The 27,322-nt window shown below is 42.5% G+C and overlaps 1 protein-coding gene across 3 annotated transcripts in view; it reads right to left on the minus strand.

Annotated features, from left to right (window-relative positions):
• LOC306770797 (receptor-type tyrosine-protein phosphatase mu-like) overlaps positions 1 to 27,322 on the minus strand; it is a 190,215-nt gene that overhangs the window by 80,438 nt on the left and 82,455 nt on the right. For all 3 annotated transcript variants that reach the window (XM_079259751.1, XM_079259750.1, XM_079259752.1), the window contains exons 10-15: positions 11,505 to 11,658; positions 11,248 to 11,423; positions 11,052 to 11,161; positions 10,559 to 10,760; positions 8,952 to 9,054; positions 298 to 479 (exon numbers count right to left, since the gene is read on the minus strand). In XM_079259751.1, coding sequence (XP_079115877.1) covers positions 298 to 479; positions 8,952 to 9,054; positions 10,559 to 10,760; positions 11,052 to 11,161; positions 11,248 to 11,423; positions 11,505 to 11,658 — 927 coding nt within the window. The remainder of the gene's footprint in view (positions 1 to 297; positions 480 to 8,951; positions 9,055 to 10,558; positions 10,761 to 11,051; positions 11,162 to 11,247; positions 11,424 to 11,504; positions 11,659 to 27,322) is intronic.

The following is a 27,322-nucleotide window of genomic DNA, read 5'->3' on the forward strand; positions in this document are numbered from 1 at the left end:
AAAACAGGACATGCACAAACACAATAACACACTCCAACATGGATTCTTTCATTTCTTTTCCTAGTTAATCATCAAACATAAAGCGCTAACTCTTTAGCAGCTGTGGTTAGCAATCAGTTAGTTCGTGGATCAACCTCCAAGTTAGCTCCCAAGCTAACTTCCTGGTTACCTTAGCTAACCACTGGGATAAACTCATTCCTGGCTACTTAACAGGGAGTGAGTGAGTTTTTATTTAGTATATTTGCTAACAAGTGAACTGACTGATGAGTTAAACGGTTGATTAAAGAACTGACTGACCAACACAGAAGGGAATTGGCGCCCTCAGCTCATTCATCAGCAGCTCCGCGCTGAAGTAATACTGGGAGTTGAGCAGGGTTGCGTTCTGGAAGTGAATGGGCACCGGATAACAGCGCAGGATCTCCGCAGTACCTCTCCTCTGCCTGCGGGGGCGCTCCTCTTCCACCACCACCTGGTACTTACTGCAGACAGACAAAGAGATACATAAACATCATATATACATAGACGCCTCATTGAGCGCGGCAGAGTGAACCAGCGTCGCCGCCATATTGGATGGGTCTTCACTTTGAGTCTTGCTGCAGCGTCAACATAGTTTCCCCACATAACTGTTTTCTGTGGAACAACGCGTATATATTACACACAAACAAAACACTTTTCTACATAACTGGTTTATAAATAATGTTAACACAGTGAATAATCTACTAAATGCAAATGATAATTTTTACTGCTATTAGGTGTTTATGGAAAATTATGACATTAATGCTTGAATAAGAGAGTTTTAAATGGAAGCATAATTACCTCCGCCAAGGAGGTTATGGTTTTTACCGGCTTTATCTGTTTGTCTTTTTGTGTTCAAGACAAATTTAAAAAGTTATGGACGGATTTTTATTAAATTTTCGGGACTTGTTGGGAATGTGAAAAGGAAGAACGGATTTCATTTTGGTGGTGATCCGGATCACTGTTTGGATCCAGGAACACTCTCCGAGTGTTTTTCTGGGTAAGTTTTGAATTGCAAAGTTTGATACAATACTTTATTTTCACACTTTGTAAAACTGTGTATCTATATTGATAAATCAATAAATGTTAATAAAAGAAAGAGTAGTCGTAGTCCGCCGTAGTCAAGAGAAAGCAGCAACTATTCCCGTATTTTGTTCAGCATACGGCTGCAATAACTGGCAAAATATTGAAAGTAGCTCATGTGGAATTACATTGCACAAGGTTGAATAATAATTTACTTGACCAGATGAAAATATATAGATAAATCCAAATGCATCAATAAACAATCAAACATATTATAAAATGCATTTATACATTCATTTATATTGTAGCAACATTATATCTTAGTTAAATAGCATATAAAAATATTTTTTCATAAAAGTACATTGTTTTTAATTATTTACAGTGATCTGTATCTTGACAATATCTCTGTCCTTTGTAACAAACCGTGAGAAAAAATCAGGGAAAAATTCATGAAACTATTATTGTGGTTGGACCTACACTGTACAAATAAATGCATTGGAGGCGCATGGAGACCCATCCAAGATGGCGGCGCGATGAGACGTCAGCTCGCATGGGCAGCGTGATACAACGCGGCGTCTATGTATATATTATGTCTATGGATAGACATGTCAGACAGGTTCAGATCTGGTTTGTAAACAAAATGAGACCAAAATAAAATATAAACACACCAAGTTAAACGTTAAATCACTCCTTGTGGATTAGCTAGCTGACTAGCTAGCTTGTTAGCTGTTTGGTTTGTTGGGCAGTTATTTTTAATAATTTCCCTAAGGGATGTCTGAAGTATTTTTATCTAATTTGGCAAGTTAAAGACTATAAGTGAAAAAAACTAGTATGTTAAGGAACCTGTTTCCTCAATAAAATGGTCTTGTTTTTCTAAATCATATTAGCTAAGCTGTTTTTCACCAACTTTAGGAGTTAATTTAGATAATTACTAGTTTATTAGTTCATCACTAATTAATTAAGCAGATTGGCAGCAGTTAGGCACCTTTTTCTTAGTAAATAATTAGGTCAGTACATTTAATTTAGTCAAACAGTTAGCTAGCTAGCATTGTAAGCTGGTATTGGATGCTAGCTATTTAGTTAATTGATAAGCTAACCTGCGGATAGTTAATAAACTAGAGTTTTAATCATTTACTTTACAAAAGTCTTAACAACCAACTAGAGTACTTTTCAGTTAACTAGTTGGTGGTTGCTGCGGTACACTTAAAATGCTAGCTAAATTAAAGACTGCACATGTTTTCCTCTCTGTTGGTCAGAAGAGTAGGCTGAGAGGTTTAATGAGAACCTCTGCCCAGCCGCATTATGTGAAACCTAGAATCCAGTGTTATGAATTCTGCTGAGATTCTGCTTCATTAGCTGCGAGTTTGCAGTTCTGACATTGTTGGACTGTTGTGACTGGATCTCTGTTCACACATTAAAGCTCTGTGCTCTTCTTCTCGCCCATCTGTTGGTTCATTATTCAGCCTCACATAAAGGTCAGTCCTGCCTCTCCTCCCCTCCATCACTCTCTCCTTCATTTTTATTAAGTCTCTCTTCACATGTAGAGGCCGTAACTTTATAACAGTCTGACATTAAACTGATAATTCATGTCCTCTGCCTGAGCTGCTATTAAATCCTTTATGTGGGGATAAAAGCAGAAAACCTCCACTTTATCTGTTTGCCAGCTGATTATAATTAAAATAAATTCTTGCTCACCAGTCTGTTAAAGGGCAAAGAAATACCAGCTATTTATTTGTTTATGTGACAGAGGGGAGGAATTTTCTCACTGTTACTGTGATGATCTAAAGCTCCCCGACAGTCTCTGCTGGAGAGCTTCATTATACTTCAGTCTGCTGAGCAAAAAGAGCATCAATAAGTTGGAGAGATGAAATTCTACACAAGTTTATGGAAACTTGATAATTAAAATTCTCATAAACTCTGTTGAAACTCTCCCAATTACATTCAAACTACACAGAGTCCTCCAACATGAAAGAAACTGTACAATCTACTGACTATGAAGAATATTTTACTCCACAGGAGCTTTGTGATGGAGTATGTGGAAGAAATCTATACGATATATTGATTATTAGCTTTAAATTTTTGCCATCTTTTTGACAGCTTTAATGAAAAATAAAAACACCTTAAAGTGAATTTGTTTTCTGTGAATGGAAATGAAACCACATTTAGATCTGGAGGATGATAGGACCACTTTGTAATGATGCTATAATATAAACATTTCTTTCATATCTGGCTTCATGTGGTATTTTTATTCCATCACATTTTAGTCCTCATTCATGCATTCTCACATGCACTGCTAGCTGGCAGCATATATGACCTTTATGTTTATTAATTTTTAAATACTTTTACTAAAAAAAATTATTTTAAGACAATCTGCTTTCAAGTCGCTTTTAAGAAAGTTTGCACATGGGTTTGAAAGTCCGTCCTGCGTAGTTGGTTTCTCCGTGCACATAAGACTCTTCAAAATACATAATGAGCATCCATAGCAAAGTGGATCACAGCTGGAACAACTGATTATGTTCTTCAAAACCAAGTTATGAGTGAATAATGCACCAGATGCCACGAGCTGAAGAGAATTTAAAGAGGGAATTCAAACCATTTTTTCCTACTGCTCTGATCAACAACGTTACATTGTTAGCTTTCATAATAAACTCGCTCAAAGAGCGAAGAAGGACAAGAACAGAATGCTGAGACAGCAGCATCATGTTACACAGAGACGTGGATGAAGGAACATTTAGTGGACTTTAATGTGTTTATGTGCTGTTTGAGGACGATACGAGCAGATGAACACAAAGTTTGTGTAAAGCTATAAAGACGAGGGTCTGCTGTGTTTTTCAGCTTGGACGACGTTGGCTTTTCTGTGCGGCGTTTGTACGTTCCCCTCTTGTTTGCATGGGTTTCAGCATCCTCCCACCCACAAAGACATGCGTGTTAGGGTTAATTGCTATGGTAACTGATCATTTTTCACACGTAAGTCGCTTTGGATAAAAGCCTCTGCCAAATGACTGTAGAACAAATTAGAATAGAATAATACTAAGAGTTGTGACTTACTCTTTATAGTTAATTAAATAAAATCAAAGACATCAAACTGAGGAGTGACATCATACCGTACAGACCTAAAATGTTTGTTTGGTAAAATGTAAAAATGGACGATAGTGATAATAATAACTTGGTTTTCAGATAAATTAGAAAAACAAAAATGTAAAAATGATCATTTTTACTGATTCAGTAAATGCTATGAGTGAAAATGAGCATATGTATATATTACCTTTTTACCAAACTGTTTACAACTCAGGGTGACGTTGTATTGAGTAATAAATGTGCACATTTTCCTTCAAGGTTGCAAAACATTGATTACAGTAGTGGATTTCTTTCCCATAAATAGAATATTTAGCTTTATAAATGTCTCCTTGTTTAGATTTCTGCTAAGTAACATGAAATATTTAGATAAACAACTTTTATAAGTGAAAAAACAAAGAACACAAACCCCACACATCGTCCAGGGGGGCTTTTATGTCCCTACCAATGTCAAAATGAAACCTTCGCCCTTATGCACCACCTCTGTCCGATGTCGACCGTTAGCCATCTGCTGCCCACCAGCAGGTGGCAGAGTTCACATCTAAACACACACACACACACACACACACACACACTGTGTGTGTTACAGAAACACAAGCTGCACCTGAATGCACCACGCTTGGTTTTCAGCACTGTTCGTGTCCTGAGGGACGCTGGAAACAATAGTTGTGTTTTTCATGGGAACCAGGTTCAGGACAGAAGTCATATATCACCACACACACTCTTCAGGGTGTGGATGGTGAAACTGCTGTATTGTCACATTTCCTGCTGGACAGGAAACTAATGGCGGGCAGGAAAACACACACACACACATACATGCACCGCACACACAAACCTGCAGTTTTGAGCCTGTATTGTTTAATTCCCTGCAGAAAGAAGAGGAAACACACAGATTCAATCATTTCTCCTTCTATCTTCTTCTCTTGTCGTTCTCCTTCTCCCACTCTCATCTGTCTTTCTTTATCCCTTTTCTTCTCCTCTCTGTCTTTGACAAACCGTCTCCAATCACATTTCTCCTCGCTTATGTCGCCGCACTTGTTGTGTGTGTGTGAGACAGTAATCTGATTACAGCTGCAGGTGGCCTGCGGCAACACCTTTTGTCCTGCGATCTGAGGCTGCGGCATGCAAGTGTGTCGCCCGGAGGCCGACACACACTCAGGAGTCGGAACAAACAAAAAGAAAAGTAAATATAAACGGGAAACATATCTGTGGGCAGCATCTGCTTTCACATCAGCTATCATGTCAATTAACACACCCGACGTCACACACACACACACACACTCTGAACACCTCCAGCCTGCTGCTGCAGAAAGGAAAATGCGATCCTTTATCGTCTTTGTTTGAACAACATGACTGAAGTGATTCCAGAGAATCGGCAGCATTCAACACTTTCTTCTAAATCTTCTTCTCTGGTGGCTGCAGACGGAGTAAATTTGCACCAACTAGTCCAGAATGCTTCGCATTAAGACCAGTCTGTCCTCATTACGCTGCTTTCACTTCATCTGAAAGACAAAAGCTTCATGCTTTCATCTTCTGCTGCCTTCAGGGCCTTCAGGAGGAGCACAAGGCTCCATGTTCGGCCCACTTTTCTTCCCATTTCAGGCCTTCGACTGCTTGATTTTGCAGTATTTATAAAGTCTTGTCCTAAAAGTCCACTGTCCTGTAAGGCTGGGCGATTAATCGGATTTTAATCTCAGTACGATCTGGGTTTTCAACCATGATAAAAATAAAAGGGTGTGATTATTTTCCTCTCTGCAGTTTCCTCTCCTGCTGTCTTCAGCTGCTAATCGAGCGTCTCTGGCGTTGCAGCGCTGTGCTGTAAACTCCTCCCACAGCCGCTTTGCTTTCATTCAGACACTGTTGCCAACTTGGGAACTTTCTCGCTAAATCTGGAGACTTTTATTGTTAAAAGCGACAAATCTAGCAGCTTTTACTGGAGTTATTAGAGACTTTTCTGGTGTTTTGGAGACTGACTTGAAGGCACATTTTGCTCTGCAGTTAAACACTGTAATATCCCTCCGTTACAGGGCGTTACCATAGCAACGCGTTAACCAGCTGGTTCAGATCAGCCGTCTTTTAACAGGTGAATGAGAGAAACGCGCTGCAGCCTGACAGCGGTTGTTTGGCATAAAACGTACATCTAGGCCAACGTAAAATAGTTCCTATATAAGCGGTAAAAGTGGATTAAACAACTCTGAACCGTGCATTAGACGGTTATAATGCACGACACGTCTAGAACACCACGACGCGCAGCGTTGTTTAAAAATACTGGATAATTGTGTTAAATTATCCAGATCTCAATTTCAGTCAAAATAATTGTGATTATAATTTTTGTCATAATCGAGCAGCTCTACAGTCCTGTAGGTTTTAGACGCTTCTCTGCCTTCGAATCCAACGTCTTGTCGAGTTCTGCACAATGAACTGTTAATCTGAGACAGATTTGTTGAAGCAGGGAAACATCTAAAACCTGCAGGACAGTAGACTCCGAGGACTGGAGTTGTTTAATGATATTCTGTCCTCTCAGGTCTTCAGATCATCATTTCATCAACATGTAGAGCTCTCCAGATGTTCTGCTCTGGTTTCCATCAGGTATACCTGCAGTAGTTTAGACTCCTTCTGCCTCCTAAGGTTGGACTCATGTCTGTTAGGTTACTGCGATATGGTGACCCCGCATAGACCGCATACAAGTAGAGCTGCAACGTTAAAGCTTTAGCTTCAGTTCAGTCGGCACCATTTTAGTTTCTCTGAAGCCAGAAATGACATCAGAGAATTTGCAAATATGTCATCAACATAAAGAACTGTGGCGCCAGCCGCCTTTTCATTGGTCTTGTCCTGAATTTCTGCAGAATATTTCATCTTTTCAACTCTCACTGTTTTGTATCTTCGACTGGAGTAGCAAAAAGGATATGAAACACAGCTGTTCTGGTTTTAACTTACATGTTGAGTTTAAACCAGGAAATAATTTTCCTCCAGCAGGTTGGGAAGTTTGTTGCTCTCTGATTAACATAGAGCCAGAGTTGTCACATTCAGGACTGTTTTTACCAACTGTTGCCTTCAAATTCTACAAGATTTAATGGTATTTTATTTTATTATTGTCATAAACAAGAGATTTTTTACTTTTTTTTTTTTTTTTTTTTTTTATTACCAACCAAAACCAATATTTTTGAACGAGCTGTGCAAAAAAAAACCCTAAAATATCTGGAAAACATGACATCTCTAATATTCTGTCATTTTTAGTTGGAGGAAACTGAAGAGTTTGAAATATAACATATAAAAGTTATGTAAAAGTTACATCAGTAAAAAAGTAAAAACTGAAATAGTTTCCAATATTGTATTTTAATGTCAATATCAGCTGATAATATCGGTAATAAAATTTGATATTTCTATAATAAACATATGCTTTCATATTTTACATTAATTAATTAAAGCCAGTAGATGTAGAAATCTCTCTTTTACTTTGATAACATCCAGAATATATTCATTTATCAGAGATGATTCCAGATAAAATATTTTATTAAAATATCAGATCAATAAATACTTAATATAAATATTTTTAGTATGGCCCTGTGATGGACTGGTGAGCTGTTCAGGGTGAACCCTGCCTTTCGCTGGGATAGGCTCCAGCTTCCCCCTGACCCTTCATTGGACGAAGCTGTTAGGAAAATGAATAAATGAATGAATTTAGTATGATGGCGTGGTCATAGCCGACTGTTTGTAGACTTGCAGGTTTAAAAATGGCTGCATGAACATTAATTAAACAGTAGTTTTGAGGAACTTCCAACAAGCATCAGGTAAACATTGAGGTCTAAGACTGAAACAGGTGGAAACGGATCTAAACCTCAACGATCCAACGATCTCTGTTCATTTGTGTTTAACTGACATTTCTCTCCAGCTTCTTTGGAAACATGTTTCTGCGTAACTTACTAATGAGAAACCTGAAAGTGTAGACGGAAACAGCAGTCGGGTTCCTCTGCGATGGCGGACAAACCCTGCTGACGTCAGATGTTGATTCTGTTTGGTGAAGCTGATGATAGCGCCGTCTGATGATGGAATTATTTCCAAGTGCAGACGACACCAACAGGATTGTGGGAAAATTTCTAGAATTGAGCCACAACTGTGTTGTGGAGCTGCACCTAGTGGCTATCAGTGGTATTACACCAAAGCTAGCAAAAGTCTGCGACTACATTCGATCGTGTAACCTTTGTGTACGAACTGCAACATGACTCATTCTGCAGGACGCTGAACATAACAGATCCATGCCTGCTGCAGGAACCAGATGCAGAATCATCCTGAAACTCCCTCCTCCAGCCTCTGTGGACTCATCCACTCATTTGGTGGCAGAAAATCCAGCTGGAGTTTCCAGAAGCTTCTGCAGGTCCACAAACTGGAACTTCACCGCGTCAGACTTTCATCTCTGACTTCACAACATCAAAAATCAGTTACCATCGACAACCCGACGGTTTCTGTAGACATGACTGAACTCAATGAAAAGCGTGTGTGTGTGTGTGTGTGTGTGTGTGTCAGAGACTGACACATTAGCTGTTAATCCCAAGTTAATCCTCGGTGTTAGCAGCAGGCTCTGATTAGCCCCGCCTGCTGATTGTTAATTAACCAAATCCCTCGTTACAGCCTGACGACAGAGCCCCGACAGCTGTTGACATGACGACTGTTACCGAGGATACTGCCTCCTCCGAGGGCCCGTCAGTGTAAAAACTTTATTAACGGCGGTGTTGTTGAGCACCGAGGAGGAGGAACCGGTTTTAATGTTTAACATGCGGCTCGTGAAGGCGTGATGAGGATGGGGAAGACGCGGAGGAAGATTTGAACAGGTGTGTTACCTGACAGGAGCTCCTCGGCTCTGGGCCGGTTTCAGCAGGACGGTGACGCTGGAGTCGGTCTGGTTCAGAGGAGACTCCTGGTCGTACGCCGGCATCAGAGGAGCTGAGGAAGAGGAGAGTAGTTAAACATGTCTTCATCTCCTACCATCTTTGTGACCAGATGCTGGTAACAGAGCCTGGAGATCCAGTTTGAAACCAGTTCTGTGTTGTCTGTCACCAGTTCATCCCTCCAGTTAGGAGCCAACTTAATGCTTGAATAATTTAACATGCTAATATGAAACCAGTCCAGTACCAAGACTGGACGCGGCATGAGGGAAAAACCTTCACAAAGCTGGAGAACTGCTGACAAAGCAAACTTTTAATTATTAAAATAAGGTTTGAGATGAAGACAAGAGGACTGGATCAAGACTCTGGATCGCACCTTGGGACCACAATTCCAGATCAGCAGTCTGGATTAGGACTGTAATAAGTTGGGACTTTGGATCGAGGCTCTGAATATGGATTCTGGATCAATATTTTGGATCAGGGCTCATGATGAGGACTCTGCTTTGGAACTTTGGATCAGAAAACCTAAACCACGACTGGGATTAGAAATCTGGACCAGGATTTTGTATTTAGAGTCAAGAACAAGACTCTAGTACCAGGACTCTGGATCAATAGTTTGGATCAGGACTCTAGTGCAGAACTTTTGATCAAGAACCTGGATCAGGATTCTAAATTTCAGATCTGGATCTGGATAGAGACCCATTTCTTTTGGATCCAAATTACTAATTCGAGAAGTGCTCATTACCAGGTGTTGCCGATAGACCAGGTGTTACATCTGGACCAGGTGTTACATCTACACCAGGTGTTATCTGGACCAGGTGTTTAATCTGGACCAGGTGTTTAATCTGGACCAGGTGTGACATCTGGACCAGGTGTTACATCTGGACCAGGTATTATCTGGACCAGGTGTTACATCTGGACCAGGTTTGACATCTGGAGCAGGTGTGACATCTGGAGCAGGTGTTACATCTGGAGCAGGTGTGACATCTGGAGCAGGTATTATCTGGACCAGGTGTGACATCTGGACCAGGTGTTACATCTGGAGCAGGTGTGACATCTGGACCAGGTGTTACATCTGGAGCAGGTGTGACATCTGGAGCAGGTATTATCTGGACCAGGTGTGACATCTGGACCAGGTGTTACATCTGGACCAGGTATTATCTGGACCAGGTGTTACATCTGGACCAGGTGTTACATCTGGAGCAGGTGTGACATCTGGAGCAGGTGTGACATCTGGACCAGGTGTGACATCTGGAGCAGGTGTGACATCTGGAGCAGGTGTGACATCTGGACCAGGTGTTACATCTGGAGCAGGTGTGACATCTGGAGCAGGTGTTACATCTGGAGCAGGTGTGACATCTGGACCAGGTGTTACATCTGGAGCAGGTGTGACATCTGGACCAGGTGTGACATCTGGAGCAGGTGTGACCTCTGGACCAGGTTTGACATCTGGAGCAGGTGTGACATCTGGAGCAGGTGTGACATCTGGAGCAGGTGTGACATCTGGACCAGGTGTGACATCTGGACCAGGTGTGTTTCAAGTTTCCAGCTCGTTTACATACCTGAGATCTTGGTGGTGAACTGTGTGATGACGGGGGGTCCAAAGCCTTTAACGGTGGAGGCCCTGATGGTGAAGGAGTAGGTGGAGCCTGGATAGAGGCCGGCGAACACATGGCTCGTCTCATTGGCTGGTTTGAACACCCTGCCACTCTGATTGGACAGATCGAACTCGGTGTCGAAGGAGCTCAACGCTTTGTAGGAAATCTGGGGAGGAGAATGAGGTCAGCGTTTGCTCCAGGGGGATTCTGGGTAATGAAGTTCAACCGACTTTGATGGTTTTTGGATGGCTAACTGGGTTGGGAGGTGTTTTAGGTGAGTGGCTGCTGTTTCTGCAGTTTTTTTATGTAAATTTTAAACAGAAAATATTTCATCAGCCAACAACTAGATCCGTTTGAAGCAGCAACAAAGCAATGATGATGCTCAAACCAAAGCTTTCTGGGAGTTTTACTCTCCTCATATTTGTGCTTGTCTGGCCTTGCCGGGAGCTTTTCTCACCTCGTACTGGCGGATGAGGCCGTAGGTCTGCAGCGGCTCCCTCCAGCTCAGACTGATCTGTTGCTCATAGCTGCTGCCGAGGATGGAGTCCACAGGGATGGCTCCCGGAACTGAAACCACAACGTTTACACTCGTTTACCTGAATGGGCTTAGCCAATAGATACAGAGACCATCTGGCAGGTGTTAGGACTCGTACCATCCTCATCCGTCAGCACCAGCAGCTCCCCGCTCTCCTTGCGGCCTTCAGGGTTGCTCAGGACGAGTCTCAGGCTGACGTTGGTGAATGGCGGAAGGTTACGAACAGTGTGCTGCGGCACGCTGCTCAGAGTGTCGTACACCACCTCCTCCCGCACCTCTTCCTTCAACGGCTCCCTGCAGGAGACATGGAGTCAGTTCAACCTGCTGGCCCCTCCGATCCTTCTCTTTACCTGTCTGCCCCTCCCCCCTGTTTACCTGCTGGGGGCCCCTGCAGGTCTGTAGCGGTACTGCACCGTCAGGTTGTAGCTGTGACAGCGGGTCACGTTGTATCCGAACGGTTCCCAACGAACCGTCACCTGCTTGGACTGAATCGTGACGACCTCGAGACGCCGTGGACCGTGCATCGGATCTAACACACACACACACACACACACACACACACACACACACACACACACACACACACACACACACACACACACACACAAAGACAGAGAACACGATCAGTCTCTGCAGTCAGTTTTTCTTCATACAACCAGTTCTCTGTTATTTTCAGCTCTAACAAATAGTTGTTCATCCCGAATTCTGATAGGTCCAAAACTGTCACCATGACAACAACAAGCAATGTTTAGGCTGATTTTGTTGATTTTTATTTTTTTTAGTTTTGATGTTTTAGTAGTAAAATCTGCTCGCATCAGGAAGTAGAACACTTAAAACCCTGATGATGAGCTGATGAAGATCCCGTCAGAAGGTCTCTCTGCTGCCGACCGTCAACCTTCAGGGTGGCGGTGGCCAATCAGCAGGTGGAAAGACCTGATCGCCTGACCAGTTAATTTCAAGTAAAGACCGCGTCTGGATGATGTATGTTCCACCTCTTCTCATGAGGATAGTGCAAATGTTGGAAAGTAACAACCGCAAAATTATTTGTTTCTCCATCTTCTCCAAGTCTCTCAGGCCAAGATTTGACGAGATTTCCGGCTTATGCACCAAACGCCATTCAATGGAAACGCTTGCAAATTGCAAGTATGATTGAAAAAGCGTTTTTATTTTGTTAAAAACTGTAATAACAACAACGTCTGCTTTTATGTGCAATGAACCCGGTTGTTACCTCCGCCAAGAAGTTTATGTTTTCCCCGGCAATCACACGATACTTCATGGAGCCCCACAAGAAAAAAAGTTCTGCCAGCCTGATGTGTCGAGAACTGTCTTCAAACACGTACGCGAGAACAAAAGGACGTCATTTTATTCTCGGAGCCAACACGAGAAGTTGGCGTTCACACACGTGTCCGCTGTAGTGGACATTTATCCTGAAGAACAAGAGGATTTGCCGTGACGTCGTCCTCCATGTTGCTGCACAGAAACACCTGGACTGAACTGTTTCAGCAGGCGAACCTGCCTTTCTGATGGTGTTTATCAGTGGGTTCAGGTCTACAGAAGACCTTCTCTGATTGGACCTTAAGGTGAGAAGTTTCCTATGCAGCTCCCACTGGGATCCAACACTGGATCTGATCCAGTTGCTGGTCCCAGTCCCAGTCCTGCTGGTCCCAGACTGGGACTGGGGTCTTCCTCAGAACCACCTTCATCCTCAGAGCTGTGTGGAGTGACTTTTACTGGAAGAACCAAGCAGAGGCACGAAGGGATGGAGAGGAAGGAGATTAAAGGAACCGAGCGCTCTCTCTCACACACACACACACACACACACACACACACACACACACACACACACACACACACATATACTCTCTCTCTCGGGCTTTGTAGTAGCCAATCTAAGTGCTGTATTTCAAGATGACAGACAGCGATCCACTCAGAGAGGGAATGATAGATGAGAGCAGGAGAGAGCAATTTCTCCTGACAAAACCCCACTGTGTGTGTGTCTGTGTGTGCGTTACTGTACTGTGTGTGTGTGTGTGTGTGTGTTTTCAGGTGTTTTCTGCAGACAGTGAACAATACCTTTCCTGTTCTTTGTCGCCTTTCATCTGTGTAGTTCAGTGTGTGGTTGAATGTGTGTGTGGTCAATTGCGGCTGCACAGAAACTTCTCTTCCTGTTATTGAGCTTAAGACGCACACCCATGCACACGCACACACACACACACACACATTGCAGGCTTTTAGTCTAACACAATAGCAGCACTTGTGAGTTTCTCCACCTCGATTGTGCGATGAAAGACAGACAGCGAGTTAAACGGACGCTGCACACACACACACACACACACACACACACACACACACACACACACACACACACATTGCAGGCTTTTAGTCTAACACAATAGCAGCACTTGTGAGTTTCTCCACCTCGATTGTGCGATGAAAGACAGACAGCGAGTTAAACGGACGCTGCACACACACACACACACACACACACACACACACACACGCACACACACACACACACACACAGAGAGAGACATCACCGCAGGAACAATGGGGGTCGGGGTCAAGGGGAGGAGGAGGGGATTGAGGTGGATCCTATTACCCATAATCCCCGAGGGGAAAGTGAACGCTATCACATAAAATCCTACCATTCCCCTCTGAACATACCTGTGTGTGTGTGTGTGTGTGTGTGTGTGTGGTCGACATGGTTTCCATCCCATAATTTCTGGGGTGACATTTAAATCAGCGACCTGCTGATATCATCAGGATTTTTTACATCAAACGTTTAAAACCTGCAGAAGTTTCTCAGAAGAACTTGCTGTTTTTCGTAACCATGGTGTGTTCAATTCACAGCCGCGGTGTGGGAATTAACGCTTCTCAGTTATTGATCGCTACTCTAATGATCTAAAGCGAAACATTTTCACATCTCAAACTCCAACTGAAAGTCGGAAATGAAGACATGGAAATGAAAAGGACCCTGAAGGCATCTCAGATCTTCCGACATTTAAACGGCTGCAGCTCCGACGACGAGTTCAAGTGTTCTCGGAGAAAACAGCTTCGGTTCACAAACACTCCGCTTCCATGTTTGTAAAAACGTTTAAGCACGGCGTCATCCAGCAGCTCGGATCGGAGAACTGGTTCTTACTGAACATATGCAGACCAGGACAGCCAGGACCAGTCCAGGATGGTGTCCAGGCTCTGCACTGGAAGACTTGGTACCAGTATGAAGGGGTCTTTACTGGTCATCTGAATCAACTTGGAGTCTCGGCTCCTCCTTGGTCTGGCTCTGGACTCTGCTCTGGACGGGACTGGTCTCTCATGGATGTTTGGACCGATCCATCTCCGTCTCCTGATTTGGACTCGACCCTTATTAAAATTTACCTTGACCTCATGAACGTGACGCTGAACTGACCTGAGACCTTCTTTTTGTCTTGCTTGGACTCATCTTAAACCTGAGCCTGCAGCAGTTTTTTTTCCTTCAGGTGCCTGAGGTTTGATCTCAAACCTCCTGACAGCGGGATCACTGGAACGTGTGACCCGTTTCTTCTACTTTGTGTTTTCTGCTCCGGCGCAGCTGAAATGTGGCGTTTAAAGGCTGAACTCGTCTGCTTCCTGTTCCCCCACCTCTCTCTCTGACCTTTTCAGCCAACGCTACCCTGACTGATTGAAACAGATTTCCAACATGACTCCTGCGTTCACCCTGCTGACACACACACACACACACACACACACACACACACAGCTTTCACCCCGCTGACACACACTCAGGTTGCTGTTTGCAGTAAAAAAAAAAAAAACTGAAAATTTCAGCCTCTTAGAATTTTATGATTTAACGGTCCCCTCCTCTCTCTCTCTCTCTGTCTGTCTGTGTCAGTGTCTCTCGCCCATGAGACTCAGCTTTGTCATCCAAAACATTTACATGATGAGAATGAAGCTTGGTTTTTCAGGTGAACATTTTGCTACTCAGAAGAACCAGAATAAAATAACTACATATAAATAACAAAGCAGGAACTATTTAACCCTACAAAGCCAAATGTATCATATTGGAAACAGTTTCAGAGACATGTTGCATCTCTGTTCAACACAATCTGATACCCGTCTTCTGTTCCCTAAATGATGCCAGGAAGCAGAAGATATACTATAATAATTTTAATAAATAACATGATATCACATGGTGAATATCCCCTCAATAGTTCTTTTGTAATATTTTGATAAAGGGCCAAAAAAAGACCTTTTCTTAACATTTTTCTGGGCCTTGCCTTAAAGGTTTAAAGGGAATGTACAGCATTCTGCAGGTTAATGAATTAAAGTCGAAAAGGTGCAAAAAGAAATGCTGTTTTATTAATATTTTACCATTTTCAGGCTTTAATAGTCACATATTTTCACCACCGTGTCTGATTGTTGCTTCAATCAGCTGCTTGGACGTTTAATTATATGAATGCTGAGTAAATGTGTTGTATCGCCCCCTGCTGGCTGCATAACTTCACCGACATCGCAATGGTTTTTACTTCACGTCAGGAAAGTTAAAAGACTGATAATCAGGTGTTTTTTAGTCCTAACGGCTCACATCGTGCTACCTGGGATGGATCTTCTGTCCTAACAGCTGTACATTAACACTTTTTAACGCCCGGCTTTGTGTTATAAAGCAGGTGAGCTGGAGTCTGATGGACACCTGATAGGTTTAGAGTTTGGTTTCACTCACTAACGTAACTTTCTGCATTTAAAACTCAGAGTTTCTGACTCGCTTTGATGCCACAGTGATATTTATTATCTAGATACCAGCAACTGGATATCAACACATTGACTGTTGTGACGCATTGTGGCTGATTCAGCACAGAAACGCAATAAGACACTGTTGGAGGACAAGATAAAGAGAGTGATGAAAGGAACGAGAAGATAAGATGAGAGTAGACACTGAACTGACTTTTACTGGCTGGAAAGAGCTCAGAGAAGAGATGAGATGCTGAGTTAGCCGTCGCTAGTGGAAGCAACAGTGTGAACATCTGCCAAAGTTCAGTCGTGTGGATTTTAAGCTTGTTCCATCCTCCACGAGAAGAAAATTATATCAATTTGTTCTTGCACATATGTTTGAGGACAGTTCTCGACACATCAGGCTTTCAAAACTTTTTTCTTGCGAGGCTCCGAGAAGTATCGTGTGATTGGTCGGACATGTGATGTGGGCGTGGTTAACACGGAAAAGCATGAAGCGGAGTTGCTGCTTCCACGTTTTTACTGTTGCAGGTAAAACGGATTGTTTTGATAAAACTGCTGATCGAGGTGGTGAGAAAGTAGGAACATTTTTACATGTAGCATTAAAACCGCCCAGCCACGTGCACGACCCGCCCTGCCGCGGACGAAGTTGTTTGTTAAATATGAAACTAGGAAAGCACTCGGAGAGCAGAAACCTCCACCAGGCACAATGTTAAAGAATCTTTTTAAAACATTCCTGGATCCAAACGGTGATCCTGATCACCACCAGAATTTTATCAGTTCTTCATTTTCACATTTCCAACAACTCTTGGAATGTGTATAAAAAACCGTCCGTAACCTTTTGAGTTATCTTGAGCAAAAAGATACCGAGGAAAACATAACCTTCTTGGTGGAGGTAACAACCGGGTTCGTTGCACATAAAAGCAGACATTGCCCCCTGCAGTGACCCCTCCCCGCTGCAAACGTGATTCTCCTGGAGGATGGATGGACTTGACGAAAAAGACGTTTTTTTCTTGTTCTTGCAGCCTCGAGAACAAGAACTCAGTTTTTACTTCTCGTGGAGGATGGAACAAGCTGAAGTCTTCCACAATGTTTATTTTTATGTCATATCAGCTGATTTACCAGATTAACCAGTGACCAGACCAGTTCAGGTTAAACACTGTCAACCAAACTTCAGGTGGATCTCAGTCCATCTCTGAAGAACTGATGCAGCCACATGCAGGATCTACTGGTCTGGACCAGGTGAGGTTCAGAGTCAGTCGAAGCTCAGAGCCTCGGGTCTTTAAAGACGAGGAAAACTCTCCACTTAAACACTCTTCATCACTGCAGAGTCTTCCTCACTATCCTCACCGCGACATGATGCAGAACGCTTTCAGCACTGATGGGCGATTGATTCTGAACAAACAGACAGACGAACAGAGCAGAGGAAGAGGAGGAGGAAGAGGAAGAATACATTACAGACACACAGAGAAGTGATGAATGTTTGAAGGTGACTTTAGGATGAGGAAGAGGAGGAGGAGGAAGAAGAGGAGGAGGAGAGGTTTAATTTTTCATTTCCAGGAGATCACAAGATTTAATATGAGAGGGGGGGGATGGGGGAGGATGGGGGAGGACATGACAGTTGATGGAGGGATGAAGATGATGAGGAAGAGATGAGAATCAGTGACCAGAACACACACACCTGGTAACAGCTGGATTTCCACTCAGCTGTTCTGTCTTCAATCTGTTTCACACACACACACACACACACACACACACACACACACACACAGACTTACAAAGACAAAAACCCTTCTAGTCGTTACGGCAACCACAGCCAAAAGACAACAAAACCAAGTGACAGATTTACTGAAGATCTGAATTGTTTGATGAGCAGCGGACAAAGACTCGTCTGGTTTTCAGGTCAAACTGCGCCTCAGATCGGCGCCGGACCGTCCGACCGGCTGGAACCAGAACCCGGCCGAGGCGCAGACAGAAGGAACGAAAAGATAAAAATACAGAAAGAAAAGTAAAAAGCACTAAAACGTCTGAGTGGCGAGCAGAGCGTGAAAATCCGAGGTGGAAAGAGAAAGAAGTGAAATATTCATCTGATATTCCCTGAAAGCCTCGACAAACACCACACACACTTTAATGGATGTTAACACACACGCGGAGAAAAGGTTTTATTTCATGACGGATGCTGCGCTCCGTGTGTCTGTGTGTGCGTGAACTCTGCATCTGGATGGTCTGGCTGCTTCCACTTCTGGGATCTAAAATCAGTTTTTCTTATTTCTAGTTCAGTCAATGGAGACGGTGGCCCCATGAAGAGCGACCGGGGCCCCATGAAGAGCGACCGGGGCCCCATGAAGAGCCACCGGGGGCCCATGAAGAGCCACCGGGGGCCCATGAAGAGCCGCTGGGCCCCATGAAGAGCCGCTGGGCTCCATGAAGAGCCGCTGGGCCCCATGAGGGGCCGCTGGGCTCCATGAAGAGCCGCTGGGCCCCATGAAGAGCCGCTGGGCTCCATGAAGAGCCGCTGGGCCCCATGAAGAGCCGCTGGGCTCCATGAAGAGCCGCTGGGCCCCATGAAGAGCCGCTGGGCTCCATGAAGAGCCGCTGGGCTCCATGAAGAGCCGCTGGGCTCCATGAAGAGCCGCTGGGCCCCCCTCAAGCCAACATGAGACTGTTTTTATTTATTTATCAATTCTTTAATTAAAAACTTGAACTGATCATTTGAAACTAATTGAATTAAAATTAGATATTAGATTAGATAAAAAACAACAACACATTGACGAATCAGCTGTTCTGCTGCTGAAACATCACAACGTCCTCGTCATCAGGGATGAAGCAGCCAATCAGGACCAATCAGGACCAATACGGACCAGTCAGGACCAGTCAGGACCAATCAGAACCAAACAGAACCAATCATAATGTTGCAGACAAATCGATAAGCCGCTCAGATCAGCTTTGACCCGAATAGAAAAAATTATTTTTGTTCGGTGATGCAAAAACAACAAATGAAACAAAAGTAAAAACAAAAGCAAGAAAAATACAGACACAAAAATGACAAAAGAAAACAACAACGTATAAACAACACAATTACTAAAAAAAAAACATCAACAAAAAAAACTGTCAATATCCAAAAACCAAAACAACAAATGCAAACATTGCCAAGAAATACAAACAAAAACAGTAAAAACAAAATGCAACAAAAAAACATAGAAAAAATCCCACAAAATTGTCATTGTAGCTGCGAGATTAAGAGGGATTGCATCCTCCTCCTCGCTGCTCGTGATGAAGATTTCCTCCAAACTTTGGTGGTGTGTGTTTAGTTTCCATCGTGTGTGTGTGTGTGTGTGTGTGTGTTTTACACGCTGTGCAAAATGTTTTAATAAAACATTTTAATGTATTTTCCTTCTGGTCTCTTTAATGTGAGTGTGTTTAATATTCTTCTGTTTTGCTGTGAGAACTTCCTCTCGTGGGATCAATAAAGTTTTCCTGCTCTGCGCTCAGATCGCAGCGAGCGTTCCTTAAAGACGTTCTGATCCGACGAGTCGCACACGGATCTGATTTCCTGTCAGCGTCTCGTCTGAAGCGGAATATGAAATGACGACGCTCCTGTTTGTGTGTCACCACGCTGAGTCGCCTCACTGAGCTCTAAGTCCTAAAGCTTGTATGATGGACACACTCATTCATTATTAAACACACACACACACACACACACACACACACTGCTTCATAATTCATCAGCAGTAAAATGAATAAATAAAAGTGAGTTGAAGACAGAGATGAGTGTTATCAGAGCAAACATCATCGCACTGAACGCACACACAGCCTGAGCTGCCACACACACACACACACACACACACACACACACACACACACACACACACACACACACACACAGACCTTAACATTTCTTTTGTTTCTTCATGTTTCTTGGTGTCGCCTCAGAAGAGCGTTTGTTGTTATCACACATATTCTGACACACTGACGCTGTTCTCTGATCAGGTGCTTCATCATTCTGACAGAACGTCACACCTGTAACAAGAAGCGTCTCCAGAACGCCAACGAAGGTCAACATGACCTCATCAAAGAGCCGGACTTCCTCCACCACCTCCGACCATCAACAGGAACCTGAACAAATCCAATCAATAACCAGCAGAACATCATTGTGAACCACTGGAACATCTACAAGAACCGCTAACAGATCATTATGTACATGAAGAAACCTCATTACAAACCACTGGAACAACAATCAGAACCGCTATTACCTCTTTCGGTATCAACAGAACCTCATTACGAACCACTGGAACATCTACAAGAACCGCTATTACCTCTTTAGGTGCCAACAGAACCTCATTATGAACAACTGGAACATCTACAAGAACCGCTAATACCTCTTTAGGTGTCAACAGAACCTCATTATGAACCACTACAAGATCTACAAGAACCGCTATTACCTCTTTAGGTACCAACAGAACCACATTACGAACAACTGGAACATCTACAAGAACCGCTATTACCTCTTTAGGTACCAACAGAACCTCATTACGAACCACTGGAACATCTAGAAGAACTATTAAAACCTCTTTAGGTACCAGCAGAACCTCATTATGAACCACTGGAACATCTAGAAGAACTGCTAAAACCTCTTTAGGTACCAGCAGAACCTCATTACGAACCACTACAAGATCTACAAGAACCGTTATTACCTCTTTAGGTATTAACATAACCTGATTACAAACCACTGGAACATCTACAAGAACCGCTATTACCTCTTTAGGTGCCAACAGAACCTCATTATGAACAACTGGAACATCTACAAGAACCGCTAATACCTCTTTAGGTGTCAACAGAACCTCATTATGAACCACTACAACATCTACAAGAACGGCTATTACCTCTTTAGGTACCAACAGAACCGCATTACGAACAACTGCAACATCTACAAGCACCGCTATTACGTCTTTAGGTACCAACAGAACCTCATTATGAACAACTGGAACATCTACAAGAACCGCTAATACCTCTTTAGGTGTCAACAGAACCTCATTATGAACCACTACAAGATCTACAAGAACCGCTATTACCTCTTTAGGTACCAACAGAACCACATTACGAACAACTGGAACATCTACAAGAACCGCTATTACCTCTTTAGGTACCAACAGAACCTCATTACGAACCACTGGAACATCTAGAAGAACTGCTAAAACCTCTTTAGGTACCAGCAGAACCTCATTACGAACCACTGGAACATCTAGAAGAACTGCTAAAACCTCTTTAGGTACCAGCAGAACCTCATTACGAACCACTACAAGATCTACAAGAACCGTTATTACCTCTTTAGGTATTAACATAACCTGATTACAAACCACTGGAACATCTACAAGAACCGCTATTACCTCTTTAGGTGCCAACAGAACCTCATTATGAACAACTGGAACATCTACAAGAACCGCTAATACCTCTTTAGGTGTCAACAGAACCTCATTATGAACCACTACAACATCTACAAGAACGGCTATTACCTCTTTAGGTACCAACATAACCGCATTACGAACAACTGGAACATCTACAAGAACCGCTATTACGTCTTTAGGTACCAACAGAACCTCATTATGAACAACTGGAACATCTACAAGAACCGCTAATACCTCTTTAGGTGTCAACAGAACCTCATTATGAACCACTACAAGATCTACAAGAACCGCTATTACCTCTTTAGGTACCAAAAGAACCACATTACGAACAACTGGAACATCTACAAGAACCGCTATTACCTCTTTAGGTACCAACAGAACCTCATTACGAACAACTGGAACATCTACAAGAACCGCTATTACCTCTTTAGGTACCAACAGAACCTCATTACGAACAACTGGAACATCTACAAGAACCGCTATTACCTCTTTAGGTACCAACAGAACCTCATTACGAACCACTGGAACATCTAGAAGAACTGCTAAAACCTCTTTAGGTACCAGCAGAACCTCATTACGAACCACTGGAACATCTAGAAGAACTGCTAAAACCTCTTTAGGTACCAGCAGAACCTCATTATGAACCACTACAAGATCTACAAGAACCGCTATTACGTCTTTAGGTACCAACAGAACCTCATTATGAACAACTGGAACATCTACAAGAACCGCTAATACCTCTTTAGGTGTCAACAGAACCTCATTATGAACCACTACAAGATCTACAAGAACCGCTATTACCTCTTTAGGTACCAAAAGAACCACATTACGAACAACTGGAACATCTACAAGAACCGCTATTACCTCTTTAGGTACCAACAGAACCTCATTACGAACAACTGGAACATCTAGAAGAACTGCTAAAACCTCTTTAGGTGTCAACAGAACCTCATTATGAACCACTACAACATCTACAAGAACGGCTATTACCTCTTTAGGTGTCAACAGAACCTCATTATGAACCACTACAACATCTACAAGAACGGCTATTACCTCTTTAGGTACCAACAGAACCGCATTACGAACAACTGGAACATCTACAAGCACCGCTATTACGTCTTTAGGTACCAACAGAACCTCATGATGAACAACTGGAACATCTAGAAGAACTGCTAAAACCTCTTTAGGTACCAGCAGAACCTCATTACGAACCACTGGAACATCTAGAAGAACTGCTAACAGATCATTATGTACATGAAGAAACCTCATTACAAACCACTGGAACAACAATCAGAACCGCTATTACCTCTTTCGGTATCAACAGAACCTCATTACGAACCACTGGAACATCTACAAGAACGGCTATTACCTCTTTAGGTGCCAACAGAACCTCATTATGAACAACTGGAACATCTACAAGAACCGCTAATACCTCTTTAGGTGTCAACAGAACCTCATTATGAACCACTACAAGATCTACAAGAACCGCTATTACCTCTTTAGGTACCAACAGAACCACATTACGAACAACTGGAACATCTACAAGAACCGCTATTACCTCTTTAGGTACCAACAGAACCTCATTACGAACCACTGGAACATCTAGAAGAACTGCTAAAACCTCTTTAGGTACCAGCAGAACCTCATTATGAACCACTGGAACATCTAGAAGAACTGCTAAAACCTCTTTAGGTACCAGCAGAACCTCATTACGAACCACTACAAGATCTACAAGAACCGTTATTACCTCTTTAGGTATTAACATAACCTGATTACAAACCACTGGAACATCTACAAGAACCGCTATTACCTCTTTAGGTGCCAACAGAACCTCATTATGAACAACTGGAACATCTACAAGAACCGCTAATACCTCTTTAGGTGTCAACAGAACCTCATTATGAACCACTACAACATCTACAAGAACGGCTATTACCTCTTTAGGTACCAACAGAACCGCATTACGAACAACTGCAACATCTACAAGCACCGCTATTACGTCTTTAGGTACCAACAGAACCTCATTATGAACAACTGGAACATCTACAAGAACCGCTAATACCTCTTTAGGTGTCAACAGAACCTCATTATGAACCACTACAAGATCTACAAGAACCGCTATTACCTCTTTAGGTACCAACAGAACCACATTACGAACAACTGGAACATCTACAAGAACCGCTATTACCTCTTTAGGTACCAACAGAACCTCATTACGAACCACTGGAACATCTAGAAGAACTGCTAAAACCTCTTTAGGTACCAGCAGAACCTCATTACGAACCACTGGAACATCTAGAAGAACTGCTAAAACCTCTTTAGGTACCAGCAGAACCTCATTACGAACCACTACAAGATCTACAAGAACCGTTATTACCTCTTTAGGTATTAACATAACCTGATTACAAACCACTGGAACATCTACAAGAACCGCTATTACCTCTTTAGGTGCCAACAGAACCTCATTATGAACAACTGGAACATCTACAAGAACCGCTAATACCTCTTTAGGTGTCAACAGAACCTCATTATGAACCACTACAACATCTACAAGAACGGCTATTACCTCTTTAGGTACCAACATAACCGCATTACGAACAACTGGAACATCTACAAGAACCGCTATTACGTCTTTAGGTACCAACAGAACCTCATTATGAACAACTGGAACATCTACAAGAACCGCTAATACCTCTTTAGGTGTCAACAGAACCTCATTATGAACCACTACAAGATCTACAAGAACCGCTATTACCTCTTTAGGTACCAAAAGAACCACATTACGAACAACTGGAACATCTACAAGAACCGCTATTACCTCTTTAGGTACCAACAGAACCTCATTACGAACAACTGGAACATCTACAAGAACCGCTATTACCTCTTTAGGTACCAACAGAACCTCATTACGAACAACTGGAACATCTACAAGAACCGCTATTACCTCTTTAGGTACCAACAGAACCTCATTACGAACCACTGGAACATCTAGAAGAACTGCTAAAACCTCTTTAGGTACCAGCAGAACCTCATTACGAACCACTGGAACATCTAGAAGAACTGCTAAAACCTCTTTAGGTACCAGCAGAACCTCATTATGAACCACTACAAGATCTACAAGAACCGCTATTACGTCTTTAGGTACCAACAGAACCTCATTATGAACAACTGGAACATCTACAAGAACCGCTAATACCTCTTTAGGTGTCAACAGAACCTCATTATGAACCACTACAAGATCTACAAGAACCGCTATTACCTCTTTAGGTACCAAAAGAACCACATTACGAACAACTGGAACATCTACAAGAACCGCTATTACCTCTTTAGGTACCAACAGAACCTCATTACGAACAACTGGAACATCTAGAAGAACTGCTAAAACCTCTTTAGGTACCAGCAGAACCTCATTACGAACCACTGGAACATCTAGAAGAACTGCTAAAACCTCTTTAGGTACCAACAGAACCTCATTATGAACAACTGGAACATCTACAAGAACCGCTAATACCTCTTTAGGTGTCAACAGAACCTCATTATGAACCACTACAAGATCTACAAGAACCGCTATTACCTCTTTAGGTACCAAAAGAACCACATTACGAACAACTGGAACATCTACAAGAACCGCTATTACCTCTTTAGGTACCAACAGAACCTCATTACGAACAACTGGAACATCTAGAAGAACTGCTAAAACCTCTTTAGGTACCAGCAGAACCTCATTACGAACCACTGGAACATCTAGAAGAACTGCTAAAACCTCTTTAGGTACCAGCAGAACCTCATTACGAACCACTACAAGATCTACAAGAACCGTTATTACCTCTTTAGGTATTAACATAACCTGATTACAAACCACTGGAACATCTACAAGAACCGCTATTACCTCTTTAGGTGCCAACAGAACCTCATTATGAACAACTGGAACATCTACAAGAACCGCTAATACCTCTTTAGGTGTCAACAGAACCTCATTATGAACCACTACAACATCTACAAGAACGGCTATTACGTCTTTAGGTACCAACAGAACCGCATTACGAACAACTGGAACATCTACAAGCACCGCTATTACGTCTTTAGGTACCAACAGAACCTCATTATGAACAACTGGAACATCTACAAGAACCGCTATTACCTCTTTAGGTACCAACAGAACCACATTACGAACAACTGGAACATCTACAAGAACCGCTATTACCTCTTTAGGTACCAACAGAACCTCATTACGAACCACTGGAACATCTAGAAGAACTGCTAAAACCTCTTTAGGTACCAGCAGAACCTCATTACGAACCACTGGAACATCTAGAAGAACTGCTAAAACCTCTTTAGGTACCAGCAGAACCTCATTACGAACCACTACAAGATCTACAAGAACCGTTATTACCTCTTTAGGTATTAACATAACCTGATTACAAACCACTGGAACATCTACAAGAACCGCTATTACCTCTTTAGGTGCCAACAGAACCTCATTATGAACAACTGGAACATCTACAAGAACCGCTAATACCTCTTTAGGTGTCAACAGAACCTCATTATGAACCACTACAACATCTACAAGAACCGCTATTACCTCTTTAGGTACCAACAGAACCGCATTACGAACAACTGGAACATCTACAAGCACCGCTATTACGTCTTTAGGTACCAACAGAACCTCATTATGAACAACTGGAACATCTAGAAGAACTGCTAAAACCTCTTTAGGTACCAGCAGAACCTCATTACGAACCACTGGAACATCTAGAAGAACTGCTAAAACCTCTTTAGGTACCAACAGAACCTCATTATGAACAACTGGAACATCTACAAGAACCGCTAATACCTCTTTAGGTGTCAACAGAACCTCATTATGAACCACTACAAGATCTACAAGAACCGCTATTACCTCTTTAGGTACCAAAAGAACCACATTACGAACAACTGGAACATCTACAAGAACCGCTATTACCTCTTTAGGTACCAACAGAACCTCATTACGAACAACTGGAACATCTAGAAGAACTGCTAAAACCTCTTTAGGTACCAGCAGAACCTCATTACGAACCACTGGAACATCTAGAAGAACTGCTAAAACCTCTTTAGGTACCAGCAGAACCTCATTACGAACCACTACAAGATCTACAAGAACCGTTATTACCTCTTTAGGTATTAACATAACCTGATTACAAACCACTGGAACATCTACAAGAACCGCTATTACCTCTTTAGGTGCCAACAGAACCTCATTATGAACAACTGGAACATCTACAAGAACCGCTAATACCTCTTTAGGTGTCAACAGAACCTCATTATGAACCACTACAACATCTACAAGAACGGCTATTACCTCTTTAGGTACCAACAGAACCGCATTACGAACAACTGGAACATCTACAAGAACCGCTATTACCTCTTTAGGTACCAACAGAACCACATTACGAACAACTGGAACATCTACAAGAACCGCTATTACCTCTTTAGGTACCAACAGAACCTCATTACGAACCACTGGAACATCTAGAAGAACTGCTAAAACCTCTTTAGGTACCAGCAGAACCTCATTACGAACCACTGGAACATCTAGAAGAACTGCTAAAACCTCTTTAGGTACCAGCAGAACCTCATTACGAACCACTACAAGATCTACAAGAACCGTTATTACCTCTTTAGGTATTAACATAACCTGATTACAAACCACTGGAACATCTACAAGAACCGCTATTACCTCTTTAGGTGCCAACAGAACCTCATTATGAACAACTGGAACATCTACAAGAACCGCTAATACCTCTTTAGGTGTCAACAGAACCTCATTATGAACCACTACAACATCTACAAGAACGGCTATTACCTCTTTAGGTACCAACAGAACCGCATTACGAACAACTGGAACATCTACAAGCACCGCTATTACGTCTTTAGGTACCAACAGAACCTCATTATGAACAACTGGAACATCTACAAGAACCGCTATTACCTCTTTAGGTACCAACAGAACCACATTACGAACAACTGGAACATCTACAAGAACCGCTATTACCTCTTTAGGTACCAACAGAACCACATTACGAACCACTGGAACATCTAGAA

Source organism: Telmatherina bonti, assembly GCF_933228915.1.
Source record: "Telmatherina bonti genome assembly, chromosome: 20".
In the NCBI taxonomy this organism is placed as follows: Eukaryota; Metazoa; Chordata; class Actinopteri; order Atheriniformes; family Telmatherinidae; genus Telmatherina; species Telmatherina bonti.